This window comes from Sinohyriopsis cumingii, chromosome 1 (assembly GCF_028554795.1).
Source record: "Sinohyriopsis cumingii isolate HCF-2022 chromosome 1, ASM2855479v2, whole genome shotgun sequence".
Lineage (NCBI taxonomy): Eukaryota > Metazoa > Mollusca > Bivalvia > Unionida > Unionidae > Sinohyriopsis > Sinohyriopsis cumingii.
The window spans coordinates 142,098,184-142,115,277 of record NC_142961.1 but is presented as its reverse complement, the minus strand read 5'-3'; the positions used below and the strand labels follow the sequence as shown (position 1 = coordinate 142,115,277).

The 17,094-nt window shown below is 41.2% G+C and overlaps 1 protein-coding gene across 1 annotated transcript; it reads left to right on the top strand.

The window, feature by feature from the left end:
* The first annotated feature begins 14,048 nt into the window (after window positions 1–14,048).
* LOC149808041 (uncharacterized) lies at window positions 14,049–16,495 on the top strand. Its single transcript, XM_089972962.1, has one exon. The coding sequence runs from the start codon at window positions 14,172–14,174 to the stop codon at window positions 14,625–14,627; it is 456 nt and encodes a 151-aa protein (XP_089829088.1). The 5' UTR covers window positions 14,049–14,171; the 3' UTR covers window positions 14,628–16,495.
* The last annotated feature ends 599 nt before the right edge of the window (window positions 16,496–17,094 follow it).

Below are 17,094 nucleotides of genomic sequence, written 5' to 3'. Positions count from 1 at the left end.
TACTTACGTTTAGTGGGACCGAGACATTGAAGTAACTTCTTACCATAATCATCTGTTCATGGATACTTTACAAGAGAACATTCGTGCTTTGCCTGTGGAGTTGAGAGAACGCATTTACCGAGAGCTGGTCAAAATACAAGTGAAACGTAAAGAACAATTGCATCCGATACGTCACCGGTGTTTGAACCACTGGTACCTGAAGGCTATACAAGGACTGATTCAATTGAAAGTGTTCCATTGGACAGACATTGATCAACGACCTCCTGGTTATAAAAAGGAATGGTTTGGTATTGACGATTCTATCTACTACATTGTAAACGTACTGCATCGAATTCCAGAGGAAGAGTTAACGAATTACCAACATCTTGAACACAATGTCAACTTGGTGAAAGAGGAAACTTCTGAACGAATTGTAATGTGTAGATTAGTGACTCAACGATTTAAATTCGACACTGAAGTGAAACCATGTTTGTGCAAAGAGTACATTTCTTGTGTCAGACCAAAGAGGATTTAGTATGACCTATTCATGGATACTTTACAAGAGAACATTCGTGCTTTGCCTGTGGAGTTGAGAGAACGCATTTACCGAGAGCTGGTGAAAATACAAGTGAAACGTAAAGAACAATTGCATCCGATACGTCACCAGATCTTTAACCACTGGTACCTGAAGGGTATAAGAGAACTGATTCGTCAGAAATTCTTTCAATGGTCAGACATTGTTCAAAACTTTGAGGTCGCTAATGATCGACATGTTCATGATTATGGTTACTTCGAGATTCACCTAGTGCAATGCATTGAGGAAGACAAGTTAAAGGATTACCAACATATTTTACGTGGAATCTACTTAGAGGAAGAGGAAACACCTAAACGAACTCTGACGTTTCGGTTACAGTATGCAAGATTTAGATTCCCTACTGGAGAACGAAGATCTCTGGCTAGAAAGTACGTCTATTGCATCCGAAAAAAAGAGAATATAAAAACAGGCTGCCATGCCACGGTTTATGTCACATGTCATCCAACAGATTCCGTGGAAGGAACTCAATGACCATATTCAAACCGTGGATCATTACCATCGATTATTACAAGAACTGTATCCATTCAATTTGGGACGACAAGTGGTGTGTGTCTTAGTGACTTGTTTTCTGGGATTTCGTTTACCAGCCGATTCTTTGTGGACTCTTTACGATCAGTACTTACCACCTCCATGGCCTTAAATGGTCACGAAAAACTCCTTTTGTTCAAAGCCTTGCGTTTTCATCTGGATACTTCTCGACCTCAACAGGAAAAAAAGATTCGTCAACTTTTAGCGACCCAAGACGTGTATGACGATGTGTGTGTAGCTTGTGACTTACACCCTCATTGGACAGATGTTCGTGATTGGAAAAAGGGGGGTTTTGAGGCTTGGACCCAAGAAGTGGCCCAGTATGCACAAGAGTTGTTCAAGGAAAAAAGTTACTTTTCAACCTGTGTTAGTGACGGTGCCAGAAGAACCTGTCACCGAGAACAACCACTCGCTTCAGGACAGGACTGTCATGGACATTCCTGAAAGGTCATTCCGGGAGGACACTTGTGTGACAATACCTCATGTAGAGACTGTAAGAACATTACACACTGTCCCTAGGACATCTTGGTTAACCAAAACATGTTGTACAGACACTTGTTTATATTCCACTTTGATCACTTTGCTGTGTTTTATATTCCTGTACATCACTATTTGGGTTGTATGTATTTTTGTCTTTCGTGTTCATATTTGAAAAAAAAACATTCAATAAACGTGTTCTGAAAAAGTATATAAACTCTTGTCTTGTTTGTTTTTCGTGTCACAAGTGACATTTCTCATACCATGGCTACCTCTGCTGTCTCTGCTCCCTCTTCCTCTACTGTCAAAGTCATCGACGAACACTTAGATCGTGCCAGTTGGGAGGCTTTGTATCTTCGCCATCCCTTTAACATGCTCATTGCTGGACCTAGCGGTTCGGGCAAAACCGAATTCGTCAAACGTTTGATCGAACATAAACATCATTTGATCGATCGGCCCCCTCAACGGATCGTGTGGTGTTACAAAGAGTGGCAATCGGCGTACAGCCTCTTGCGAGAAAGTCAAGGCGATTCCATCGTGTTTGTGGAAGGCATTCCTAAAGAAGACGATGGCATCGTCTCTGACTCCCGTCTAACCCATTTGGTCATTTTCGACGACATGTTAGGAGAAGACGAAGAAGAAATTAAACTGTGGTTCACGCGCAAAGGGCATCACCGTAATGCCAGTGTCGTTTACATCACCCAAAATTTGTTTCAACAAAGTAAAGCCCATCGCACCATCAGTCTCAATGCGCATTACGTGGTCTTGTTTAAAAGCCCTCGAGATAAATCGCAAGTGCAAGTCTTAGCCAAACAGTTAGGAACGCCTTGGCTGACTCAGGCGTACGACGATGCCACTCAAACTCCACACGCCTATTTACTCGTCGATTTGAAACCTACGACCCCGAGGATTTGCGATTTCGTACCCACTTGTTTCACCACTGGTGCCAAGACGGAGGGCCTGTCCTGTACACGTCTCCGTCCTCGACTTCATTTCACTCCCCATGAAAAAAATCTATAAAAACCTCAGACCCTTTTTCGTCTGTCTCACACAGTGTGAACATGACGTCCCTTCAGTCTCATCTTCCCGTCAAATTGATTCGTGCCTTGTATGGCATCAGTCGAGAAAAAGATCCACAAACACGAGCCCGTGTCTTAGAAGCTAGTCTCAAAGAAGTCTTACGATGGTTCACGGTGACGGCGCGTCAATTACTCCAAGGAATCATTCAGATTCCTCATCAAACCCAACGCTTTTTCGATCGAAACAAAGTCGCTTTGGTCCAACTGGCCGATCCCCGCATCGACACTCAAACCAAAAAACAAATCATTTTGAAACCTGGAGGGAGCGGTACTCTAGGAGGGGTCATCATTCGCTCACTCTTAAGATGGGATCCTAATGCCCCCAAAGTTATCCCCAAGACAAAAGTCCAACGAAGCCCCAAGAAGAAAAAGAAAAAGACCAAGTCCCCAAGAAGAACTTCTCCAGTGGCGGGACCCTCCTCTTACCAGACACCACCACCATCACCCCGGAGAAAGAAAAGAAGCCCCAAGAAAAAGAAACAGAGAAAAAGTCCTCAAAAAAAGAAAAGTCCACAGAAGAAAACTAGTCGCAAGAGAGGCACTTCGGCCAGGACGCAACCTTACACTCGCAAGCCACGACCTGCCACAACGTCTCCGGCAGCCTCACGTTTGTCCACTTCTCCGTTGATGTCACCAGGAACTGAAGAGTAGTTGGAGACGTTGATCACACCAAGAACTTCTCCGTTGATGACCCCCAAAAGAACTTCCCCAGTGGCAGGACCTTCCAATTTAGCAGCAGTGGCTGCTGCTCACAAAGTACCTTCTCCCAAAATCAAAGTTCAAGAAAGATCGGGCATGTTACAAAGTTTACTGGATTTGTCCAAGCAAGAACTGGCTCGATTTAGTCCGTTACGTACCCCTGCACGACGTGTCATGCCTGTCCTCAAACTGATAAAACGTAAAGACAATCAGTGGCGACGCGTTCCAGTATAAAAAAGGCCTGTGACCGAGTAGGGTATCAGTGTTTTTAGGTGCTCCTAAAGACTCAAAGATGTCACCCTCCAGAAAACCCCAAGGAAAGAAAAGGAAAGGACTACCACCACGTTTAGCCAAACATGGGGACCTGTTATCTGTCCTGTCCAAAGCTTCTCCACCCCTACGAAAAAAACTCATTCAAACGGCCTCCAAAGAGGTCATCGATACCGTGTGCGAATGTTGTTTGAACGTTTTGAAAGGCACGATCCCTTTGTCCAAACACCAGAAACAATGCTTAGGCAAACATCGTCACGTTCTTCGGAAAATGGTTCAAAAGAAAATTCCCATTCGTCAAAAAAAGAAGATGTTGGTCCAACGTGGAGGCATTTTACCTCTCTTGTTAGGCCCCATACTGAAAGGAGTCTTGGGAACCATGTTGGGAGGACTGATGGGAGCAAGATAAAAAGGCCTTCGGAAGTCCCAAGATCTCAGAATTCACCCCTGACAACCCCATGGAAGGACGAAAACTAGCTTTAGTGCCTTACAAACGATGGATGGAATACCATCGGTGGCAAGAACAACGCACCCCGCATTTACCTCCCAATCCCAATTTGAGCGAAATGTCCCAGTTACAACACGAATTGCAATCCTTGCTGGATCGCCAAGATTTGTCCGAAACAGAAAAATCGCAAAAGTACGGTCAACTCTTGCAACGACTGCAACTCTTTCACCAGAAAGCTTTAGACGAAACAGCTTTACCCACTCTGAAAGATTTTAAGACCTTGATGAAAAGTCCAGCACCATCACCAGTACCAGTACCAGTACCACCAGTACCCGTGACCAAGACAGAAAAAGGAAAAGAAGAAGAAGAAGGGTTTCAAACTCCACCAGAAAAAGTACGCAAGTTAACAACACCACCTACCTCCAGAATTGGATGGATTAAAAAGATGATGGCCACCCCTTCTTCCTCACAAGAGAAAAAGAAAGTGAAGACAGAAGTGAAGACAGAAGTGAAACAAGAACCGATATCCCCTGCTCAGACATCCTCCTCCTCTTCGACACCTATTGCTGGCCGCACACGCAAAGCCTTGCAATCCAAGAAAATACCCCAAGAGAAAAAGAGTAGCCTCTTCCAAGAGTGGGTGCCTTATTAAGACACCAATCCACACAAAAAAATGGAAAAAGTCTTAGCTAGCATTTACTACGATCCCTCCCATCCTGCAGGTTACGCAGGAGTTCAAAAATTGTATCGTGCTGCCAAAACGCGACTGAAAAGTCTCCGTTTACCTCAAGTGCAACGATGGTTACAAGAACAAGCTACCTACACTTTACACAAACCCATTCGACGCAAGTTTTCCAGAAGTCGCACCCGAGTGGAAGGTATCGATCATCAATGGCAAGCCGATTTAGCCGATGTCTCTCATTTGGCCAGCTACAATCGTGGTTACAAATATTTGTTTTGTGTCATCGACGTCTTTTCCAAATTTGCCTGGGTCGTGCCTTTGACTTCCAAATCCAGCAGCGAGTTAGTGCGAGCCCTGCAACGGGTGTTGAAACAAAGCGGTCGTCGCCCTCTTCGATGGCAAACGGACAAAGGCACCGAATTTCTGAACCAAGCTTTCCAAAAAGAATTAAAGAAACGTGACATTCATTTTTTTACCACCGAGAATCCCGAAACCAAAGCCAGCATCGTGGAACGTTTTCAACGCACTTTGAAAGAACGCATGTGGAAATATTTTACGCATCACCACACTCTGAAGTACATCGACATCTTACCGCACCTGGTGCAAGCGTACAACCAATCTTACCATCGAAGCATCGGACGTGCCCCGCAAGACGTGACTCCCGACAACGAAGTGCTGGTGTTTGAGCGCCTGTTCGGTACGTCCCCGACGAGGGCTGTCCCCAAGAAAAGTGGAGAGTTGACCGTAGGAGATTGGGTGCGCATTGGCAAAACCAAACGCACTTTCGACAAAGGTTACTTACCTAACTGGACGACCGAACTGTTTCGCGTCACTGGACGAGTACATGGCCGTCATCCTGCCGTCTATAAATTGGAAGACATGAACGGAGAAGTACTCAAAGGAACGTTTTATTTGCCCGAGTTACAACGTGTCACCAAAAAAGAAGACGACGTGTACGACATCGAAAGCATTCTCGAACGCAGAACCCGTAAAGTGGGCAAACGACGTGTCAAAGAAGTCAAAGTACGTTGGAAAGGATATCCACCCAGTTTCGATTCTTGGATCGACGCTTCGCAAGTCATCGACTATAAAAAGAAGAAGTGACCATCATGCCCTTTCACACATCAGACGCAGCTACGTCGACCACTCCTTCTTCCCCTAGTTCTTCTGTGCAAGATTTACAAAAACAACCCTTGTGGGTGTGGTGTGGAGAACGTGTGCCTAAAACGCAAATCGTCTTTTTCTGCCAAATCTTCGTGGTGTATTGTGTCATCGGGGCAGCCATCGCCAATTTGAGTTTGCAACAAGGAGACAAACAATTGTGGACCATTTTATTGAGCAGTTGCATCGGTTACCTACTTCCCAATCCCTCCCTGAAATTCTCCTCGAACGGGAACGTTGTGTCCAGTGCCAGTGCCAGTCACCAGTCCAACCACAATCAGAACCCCATTTTGGGCGGAGACACACCTCTGACGTCCACTAACCCCTCGGACAGCCACAGGACTCTGGAATTATGAGTCACCAAAACCAATTTTACTTGACCTTACCCAGTGACAGTTCCATGGAGGTGTTTCCCAATAACACGTTGTGCTGTTACACGGCCAAATTACCTCAAGCCATCCCCTTAGATCACGAAGCCCATTGGGAAGTGGCTTTAGTGGAAATGATTCACCCGACCCAAGTCCACAATGTCCTTAACAATCAAAATACTTTTAAGGTAGAAGTTCATGACGAGCAATTGCAAGAGTACTTGGATAAGAATGTCAAATATGACAATAAAACCCATGATGAGAAACTTAAAACGTGGACCTACAACTTTGTGATTCCCCCAGGCTATTATTTCAGTGGTCATCATTTGGTCAGCGCCATAGCCTCCAAGTTTAATGGTGTGTTTGGGGAAGTTTTTAAGAAGGACAATTTCAGGAACAAAAGTGTCACCATGGAGTACCACAAAGTAGCTCGTCGCTTCTTGATGAAATTTGAGCGAAGTAAAATCGTGTCCATTACATTTTGTCCCGAATTGTTTGACATGTTGGGCGGGGACATGGAGCTGAGGAAGAACTTAGAACGAAAAACATCACCCGAATTACCAGTCATTTTCGACAACGTGACTTTTGGCCAGTATTTTCGTACCCCGGTAGAACTGAACCAAGGACTGAATTTGATGTTCGTGTACTCCGATGTGGTGGAATACAACGTGGTGGGACACACCTCCGTACCGTTACTGCGTGTCATTCCTTTCAAAGTGGATTCTGCCACAAACGCTGACGAGGAAGGTGGAAACACTTATCACGTCCACCGCGAATTTGTCCATCCTCACTATTTGCCGGTCACTAAGTCGTATTTGGACACGGTCAACATTACTATAAAAGGAGATTTGGGACAAAATATTTCATTCACTAACAAAGGAAAAGTCACGGTGAAACTCCATTTTCGAAAACGGTTCTCTCACGACTCGTAAGTAAGTCATGTATCCAGTGTACCAAGGGGTGGCTCGACAGCGAGGACACGGTTTAGGAGACATGTTAAAATCGGCCTTTCGTTCGGTGGCCCCAGTGTTGAAACCGATGGTGACACGAGGATTGCATGCCTTGAAAGATTCGGCACTGACACAAGGCAAAGAATTTCTCCAAAATGTCATCATCGACAAACAGAACCCTAAAGAAGCCTTCATGAGGGCAGGCAAAAATGTCTTGCTGCAAACGGGCAAAGACATTTTAGGCCGACGAGACACACCTATAAATACCCTGCAGGCTACCGAGTCAAGCATTCAGCAAGGACAAGGCAGAAAGAGACGACGAAGAAGAAAACACCCTTTCACCAGACTTCAAGCGAGAAAGGCCAAGAAAAGAAGAACCGTTCGAGACTTAGACGTTTTCGATTATTGAAACACAGCAACAACAAAAAATGATGCACCGAGAGTCTTGCGCTTGTTCCAAGACGGAACTGGATCTGTTTGCCATGCCCCCCACCATGATGACCATGCAAGAATCCCAATGGGTGGAATTTCATCCCGTCTCCTCATTGACAGCCTCAGCTCCCATCGAGTTTGAAATCAAAGGACAGCCCGAAGATTACATCGATCTGAATAGCAGTTACTTGTACCTGAAAGTCCAAGTTCTAGATAAGGAGGATGGTGCAGTAGAAGACACTGAGAATATAGCTCCCGTCAACAATTTCATGCATTCCTTGTTCAGCTCAGTGGACTTGTACTTGAATAACAAACTAGTCAGCAGTAGCATGGATACTTACCCTTACCGTGCCTACCTGGAAAATCTCTTGACGTACGGAATAGATGCCAAGGATACTCATCTCAATGCTTGTGTGCTGTGGGAACCTGACGAAGCGAACGAGTTCAACACATTTAAAAAAGACAATGACGGCTTTGTGGAAAGACAAAAGAAAATCCTAGGTGGAAAGAGTTTAGAACTGATGGATCGTTTGCATTTGGACATGTGGTTGCAAGAGAAATATTTGCTGAACGGTGTCAATGTGCGCCTGAGACTGAATCGCAGCAGTGCCGCTTTCCATTTGTTGGCTGATAGTGATGCTACTAAAGGTGGCAATCCTAAAAGCACAATCCTACAAGCCAGACTCTACGTACGGCGCGTGGAAGTGTTACCCAAAGTGGCAAACGACATCAGTCAGACGTTGAGCAGAACGACAGCCAAGTATCCCATCCGACGTGTGGAAGTGAAAACGTTCACCATTCCCACTAACCTTCAATCCATAACCGAAGATCATCTGTTCCAAGGACAGTTACCCAAACGTTTGATCCTTGGTATGGTCTCGAATGCAGCCTTCAACGGAGCCTTCAATCAAAATCCTTTTAACTTTCATCACTTCGACGTAAAGAAAATCGAAGTCAGTCGTGATGGCAAGACCTTGTGTACCCGACCTTTCGAACCTGACTTTGCCAAGAACAATTACTTGAGATCGTACTTGTCCCTGTACGAAGCCACCGGACAGTTAGGAACCAACACCACTCACGGCATTACGTACAACGATTATGACGGAGGCTATGCTTTGTGGGCTTTCGATTTCACTCCAGACCAAGGCAGCGACGAGGGACATTTCCACCCTATAAAATCTGGCCAGATTCGTGTGGAACTTCAGTTTGCAAATCCTCTGCCAGAGACAGTGAACGTCATCCTGTATGCAGAATTCGATAATACCATAGAAATCAACAGTTTGAGAGAAGTCATTCTAGATTATTAGAAGCCATGGAAGACTGTTATCCCTCTTTACAAAGTGAAGAAACTTTGGACATGGAATGTAAGGAGACCGTGGAAGGAGAATCCCAAGACGAAGAAATTGTCATGATGAAGTCGAGATGGCCAGAACAAGAAGCCCATTTAGTCTCCTGTTTTGCCAAACACTTGGTCGACAAAATGACGGAATTGATCAAGAAAAATTGCTATGGATGTCAAAACGATCATCCCAGTCAAATTCAACACGATAAATGCCTGATGTTAAGTCAAGAAGAAAAATTGGACGAGTATCTGGACGAAGCTTGGAGTCTCATCTCGAACGAAGACGTGTTGCACCAGTGGTATAAAGACTTGCGTGAACATTCTTGTCCACCATTAACCACTCAAGAGATCCATCGTATCGAAGCTCTCCTGAATCAGAGTGAGGAAACAGAACGAATAACCGTTTATTCGTCAGACATTTTCAAGCAAAAAGTCAGGATCGAATTGACGACGTATTATTACCTGTGAAGAAGAAGAAAAAAACACACACAAATCAATGGATACCTGGGAACTTTATTACCTTTTGAACCACAGTTCGTATACGTCTTCTTGGAATCCTGTCGTCTGTGCTAAAGATGAACTCCCTCATCGCAAACCTAAAGACCATCAAGCTTACGTGATCAACACGGACGATAGTCATCTCCCAGGAACCCACTGGGTAGCCGTCTACTTTCCTCAAGAAGGCTGTGTGGAATATTTCGATTCGTACGGATTGCCCCCTTTGGAAGACGATATCATTGACTTTATGAGAAGAAATGCTCAAACCGCCCGATTCAATAACGTGAAATTACAAGGCACAGATTCCTTGGTGTGTGGACAATATTGTGTGTATTTTCTGCATCATCGCAGCCTGGGCTATTCCTTAGAACATTTAGTGACTCATTTCGATCCTCGTTCTTCTGCTAGAAACGATGTGAAAGTAGATCGATGGTTTTGTGACCATTATGCTTATCTTTTGTCTCAAGCTAGGAAACGTAGTGTCCATCAATGGCCTAATGATTTCCAACAGTGGAAATCACAATTTCATTCACAACGTTGTCAGCCCTGTTTAAAGTAGATTGTAGATTGAGAAAAAAAATGTTTGTGATTTGAAGAAAAATGGTTTGATGTTATAGTGTTGGATTATTGTTAAAAATGTTGTTAGTTAGTGTTAAGTGATTTTTGAATAAAAAATGTTGTGTTTAGAAAAAAAAATGACTTTGTGGTTTGTTTAGCTAGAAGAATGTTGGATTGATGCTCTTTCATTTCTTACTATCCCTCTCATGAACGTTGCGGCTCGAAAACCGTGTGGGGGATGTTTTCCTTCACGTCCGCGCCTTCACTTTAAGAACCGGGTTGTTCCCAGTCTAGCCATCCATTGTCGACTCGTCCTCCTAAGAAGATGTGCTCCAAACTAGCTAAGCTCAACGAAGCCTACGTGAATCTGCATAGGGTCAGACACAGTCTGATACCGAAGCCAGAAGAAATAGAGAATGTGAGAATGTTAAAAATCACTGAAGACCTGATAGAAGAGCTCTTCAGAGAAGAAATGAACAGGGAAAAAGAAGAATGGACAGAGAAGTACAGACTTCAGAGACAGCAGCAACAGCAGCAACAACAGCAACAGCAGCAACAGCAGCAACCTGAAGCTGACAGAGGCTTTGTAGATTGTCGTATCGACACCAAAGAGTTCTTCTTCTCTTTCCGAAGAAGCAGACCTATCGCCAGAAAGTCTATCCTCAGAGGACATCGCATTCTTAGAAACTAAAAAAGAATGCCATAGCAAAACAAAAAAACAGCCCTTTTCAGGGCTACCCAATACTCTAGAAAAGAAATAACTATTAATTTGCCAATGTGTGTAGGTAGAGTAGTGTGAAAATAAACACTAACTCTTTCTTAAGATATTGTGAGGGTATGTGTTTGTAAGTGATAAAGTAGGTTGGTGTGGATAGTAGATTAAAATGATGTTTGTTTTTTCTGGGCTGTTCGAGGTGTAGATTTGGGGTTAGATTGGATTGCTTTGCATATGTAAATAGTCTATTGAAGTGATTCATAAAAAAATTTATAATAGTGATGGGTAGCATAAAAAAGTGAGCGAGTGTTTCTTTTAGGTCCGCGCGTTGTTGTTGTTTTTTTGGTCGTGATCTAGGTAAGATGAATTTTATGTTTTTAGGGGGATGTTTTCCTTCACGTCCGCGCTTTCAGTATAAATTGAAACTCGTTCGGCAGTCCAGCTACCCTTGTTGATTGATCAACACCAAAAAAATGAACACGAGACTTGAGAAACTGTTGGAGCTTCATGTGCATCTGGAATATGCCAGGCGCATATTAAATGAACTGGCCGCTGAAGCCATTGTCGAGGAGGGAAGGATAAGAGAGGAGGAAAGAAGAAAAAAAGAAGAGGAGGAGAGAAGATATAAAGAAGAGGAGGAGGAAAAGGAGAGAAGAAAAAATTTCAGAATCCCAGAGAGTGAAAATTGGGATTCTGAAGCGACATATCCTGCCTCTGCTCTCTCCCCCCAAAAGGTAAAAAGTAACTGGGGGATAAGATGTGTATGTGGCGCCAGGCCTGGAAGGTGCCACCATTAACCAGGTGTCCATGAAGTTCCAAACAAAACAGCCCTTTTCAGGGCTACCCAATACTCTAGAAAAGAAATAACTATTAATTTGCCAATGTGTGTAGGTAGAGTAGTGTGAATATAAACACTAACTCTTTATTAATAGTGGAAGTGTGTGTTTGTGTGTTTGTGTTTGTAAATGGTGAAGTAAGTTTGTGTGAATAGTAAATTATGGGTTTCTTAGCGTATGTGAAGAGTATAGTTAGGGTTATATTATATGAAATGAGAAAGTAGGGGGATGTTTTCCTTCACGTCCGCGCGATGTTGGGTCATCATCTAGGTAAGATCCATTTCATGTTTTAGGGGGGATGTTTTCCTTCACGTTCGCGCTTTTCGTATAAGAACCCACAGTGTTCGTTGTTCAAACCATTCTGCAAAGAATACAAAGAAGATGGCGTCAAACCACCTTAACAAAATGGAAAAATTGCAAAACGTCATGGACAATTTAGGAATGTTTGAGCAAATGTTGGTTAACCTAAACGAGGATCACTACTCATATAGTCCCCATAGAGTGAAGATGGAGATAAACAATTTACGAAAAATGAAGGTAATCATTAGTGATCTGTTGAAAGAAATAAAGGAGGAAAAGGAGGATGAAGAGGAAAGGATAAGGATGAGAGAATGGAATGAAAAAATTGAAAAAGAAGAAGAAAATGAAAAGAGGAAGAAAGAAGAGGAGGAAGAGAAGAAAGAAGAGGAGAAGAAAAAAAAGAAAGAGAAGAAGAGTGTAGGAGATAAAATAAGAACTTGGTGGAGGAAAAGAAGAAATTAGAAGAAAACCCAAAGGCCCTTTTCAGGGCCAGCCATATTTCTCGAAAAGAGATAGTCTTTGAATTGCCTACCCCTTTTTTAATTTTTTTTTTTAAATTTTTTTTAAAAAAAATCCCATGTTCAATTCCCCTTGTCCGTAAAGTGACCCACGATTTATTGCCATGTTCAATTCCCCTTGTCCGTAAAGTGACCCACGATTTATTGCCATGTTCAATTCCCCTTGTCCGTAAAGTGACCCACGATTTATTGCCATGTTAAATTCCCTTGTCCGTAAAGTAACCCACGATTTTTCGCCATGTTAAATTTCCCTTGTCCGTAAAGTGACCCAGGGGTGTTTTTAATGCTAATTCCCATTGTCCGTAAAGCGCCCCCTTATACTACTTCCCGCTATAGGTCCACCCATGTTAAATTTCCCACGTTAAATTCCCATTATGTCCCGATAGTACATCCACCCTATTTTAACATTAAGTACTATGTGTCCCTATACATTTTGTCCCCATAGTACAACTACCCTTTTTTAGCATTAAATCCTATGCGTCCCTGTTGTGCCCCTTATTACTACTTCTGTTATTATACTTTTATTTATATTTTTAAAATGAACGCAATTAATGTATAGGTATATTACCCTAAATAACACAGTATACACGTGATACAGTTTATATTTATTATAGATTTATTATTGCATATATGTATTTATATATTATTGGAAATTATATTTGGTGATAGTTAAAATATGCAGAAAGCAGAAAAAGAGAAAATGTCAATCATTCTACGACCAATGATTTTAAATAAATTGTAATGTTATTTAAATGATTGATGTGTAGTTATTTAATGTTCCCGTATATACTCGGTTAAGACAAGTCCAACTGCAAGCTGCACAGACCCTTAACTGCCGTCTGGGTTGTAGGAGTTCTGTTGTTAGGAGTGATCAATACAACAAACAACGCATTATGCTACGATGGACCAGGTTCTATATGGGGTTTTGTTTTGTTGGGTGGGAGGGTGGGCGGGCGGTTGGCCTGGACTCTTAAGCGAGTACATACCGTAAGAAAAATTATTTGTAATTTGTGGCACCAAATAGATATCATTGTGCTGAATTTAAATCACACACGCACACACATTTCAGATGATGATGATGATAATATATTGATATGTTATTGATGATAAAGATGATGCTGCCTATTGTTGATGATATTGATGATAATGATGATATTGATGATGATGCCAATTGTTGATGATATTGATGATAATGATGATATTGATGATGCTGTCTATTGTTATTAGTATGATAGGTCACTTGATAATGATGTTATTGATGATAATGATGATATATTGATCATGTGTTATTGATGATAATGATGATGCTGCCTATTGTTGATGATATTGATGATAATGATGATATATTCATGATATGTTATTGATGATGATGATGATATTGATGGTATTGATGATGTGCCTACTGTTATTAGTATCATTGTTGATTACATTTTATCATCGCTGCAGCACTAGAACATACTGTATTGTGTAATTGTTAGTTTGCTTTCGTTTCTTTTTTCTGTTTTATCTCGATGCGTCACATGTCAAATGCATATCCCACTTTGTAACCAATGACATATTAGCTATTTTCAGTTTCTGTACCTCTTTCTTGGAATAACCTGTATTACATGATGTATTTATAAATAGCAGTGGAAACTCCGACGGATAACGTTATTTTCATATTTTTATTACAGCATCGACATTATTTTGTCTGTCGTTGGTTCGGGTAGTTCATCATACTTTTTCTCATTTTCACAATGAGTCTTACACTTCGACCTTCAGAAATATATTACTGTCAAAATTCGATTAATAACGTGTTTGACGGTTACGGACCAATTGGTCACACGCTAGATGACATTATCGATGGAAATCTCTCTGTAGAAGAGCTTCCAACTATTCGAGTGTGTGAAATAGATGACCGTTGGTTTGCCCTGGACAACCGGAGACTTTGGATTTTCAAGCACCTGGAGAAGATGGGCGTAATAGACGAAATAGATGTCGAGGAGACAGCCTACATCCCACAGAGAAAGTTCACAACGGAAAATGATGGCGAGTCCATTGTCGTCCGAGGGGATCCAGATAGTCGATACGTGAATGACGATTCTGATGATGAAGATTCTGATGAGGACGATGATGAAGACGATAATTATGAAAGCAGTTACAGCTACGACGATTCTACTGATGATTCTGATGACGATTATTATTACTACTGAAACGTTTATGCAAACCTCATGTAGCTGTGAGCAAAGAAAGGCCGAGATTAGATGTTCATCAATGTAAAACATGCAAATAAGCAACAAAAGATGTCATTAAAGATGACGATGATGATAATGACCATGGCAAGTTTTTAGAAAATTCTTAGTTTCAAAAGGAGCTTACGGGGACAGTCATTGTTGTAATTCCATTATTGTAATTCCATTTATGATTATAGATGATTTCAACGATTTTCTCGACGAAAACAAAAATAAGGCAAGAAAAAGGTGAAGAACTGTGTTATTCTGAATAATGAGAATGGATAATTGCTTAGGGAAATTATGATTTTAGTCAAATACATTTATCATCCAATGTTCAACAGTTTCCACAAGAGTCTCAAGGTGCAACGCTGATTTTTCCTACGATTCCGATAACCAATATGAAGATGATGGTGTAATAATTTAATCCTCACCTTATATTTTCAAGACGGAAACAAATGTATGTCAATGTGTTTCCCAATAAAATGTTCTGTTAACCTGAAGGAGACTGATGAAGAAGATGACAAATGGTTCTGACAATAGCAGTGACTCATTCGAAGACGTTTGTGACTGAAAATTCCAAATTTCTGACACTATCGTGAAGACGTCATGAGCTCGTATGGAAAAATCGCAATTGGCCAATAAAGAACCTTTTGCTGGGAACCGAATACACTGTGGGATGCATATTCGAATTTTGTATATGACAATAAAGGGCCTTTTGCTGGGAACCGCATACACCGTGGGATGCATATTCGAATTTTTTATATGACAATAAAGGACCTCTTGCTGGGAACCGAATATACCGTGGGATGCATATTCGAATTTTTTATATGACAATAAAGAACCTTTTGCTGGGAACCGAATAGACTGTGGGATGCATATTCGAATTTTTTATATGACAATAAATAACCTTTTGCTGGAACCGAATACACTGTGGGATGCATATTCGAATTTTGTATATGACAATAAAGGGCCTTTTGCTGGGAACCACATACACCGTGGGATGCATATTCGAATTTTTTATATGACAATAAAGAGGGATAACTGCAGCCATAATATCGCAGTCAGAAAGTCTGAAAATATACTTTGGAATGTACATGCAATTATTACTTTACCTTTTCATCAATGTGTACAATTGTATTTCTACTACCTTTGTACTTGTAGACAATGAAATGTGATATCTGGGAATCGTGTGATGCAGGGAATGCGATTTGTATTCGTGAATTAAGAAAAAAGTTTATGCCGTTCCAGAAAATGACACACACACCCCAATTCCCAGTCCCACGCCCGATTCTACCGAGCGAATTTCTACGACCCGTATGTTCTTACCTGTTTTAAATGTTCAATGGTGATACTTGACACAGCCAATTTTGTGCCATGTGTAAATTTACACGTTGGATAAAACGTGTTTGTTTTGGGGATTGTTACAGAGTTTGCGATTTTCGGAATGTTTCAGAGCAACAATAGGGCAATCGTAATATTTTATTTTAGGAATGAAAAATATTATGCTTTGTTCCATGTTGATATGTAAAGGTGGCAGAAATTTTAATTGAAAGTGCACAAGTTTCTAACAGTCCAACCTAATGATCTGAAATATTAATTCCTTTTTTCTGGAATTTATTTATTATGTGTTAGAACGAGTTCTAGTACATGTAGAATATGCCAAGATATGTCAAACTGAATATACGAAAAACAATAATATACTGTATTTCTGGATTTGATTTGTGGATCAGTTAAGAAGGTCAGTGCTTTTTATTCTTACTATATTTCCTCGAATTGATTCTTTTTTTCTTCGTTTCTTTCATTGTTCATTTACAATATGGCAAAATAAATTCAATCAGTTTTCAGCACCAACATTTTATTTTTTCTCTGTATCAGATTCCAAAAATTATGTTCTCTCTCTCTCTCTCTCTCTCTCTCTCTCTCTCTCTCTCTCACACACAGACACATACGCTTATTAATTTTCAGTTTAAAGTTTTCTTTCATTGTCCCTATATAGGATGGCACAATCAGTACTAAAAGCTGTCGACGTCTACCCTTCAGACAGCTGGCTAAATGATTCGATTCCTCCACCCCACTCTCTTATTGTGGTATATATATATATATATATATATATATATATATATATATATATATATATATATATATATTCTTCTTTATACAGCAGGCAGCGTCTGACGTCATTAATCTATATTCCACTTGACAACTCAGATCCGTGGAATACTAGTAGCCGTTACCGTAATGGTCTAGCCGTTGGTTACCAGAATTTAGAACACGAGAAAGTACTAATCAGAAACTCGTTTCATGAAAGAAAGATTACACACTCGCACGGAGTTAACATAACAAAAAACGCATGCAGATCGTTTGACCGTTGATTGACAATTCTAACAGATTAAACGTCAATTAAAAACATGGAAATGCTTGTAAACAAATTATTTAACAAACTGGT

Excerpts from the sequence above, each read along its gene's own strand:
- LOC149808041 (XM_089972962.1), top strand. The coding sequence starts at position 14,172 with ATGAGTCTTACACTTCGACCTTCAGAAATATATTACTGTCAAAATTCG.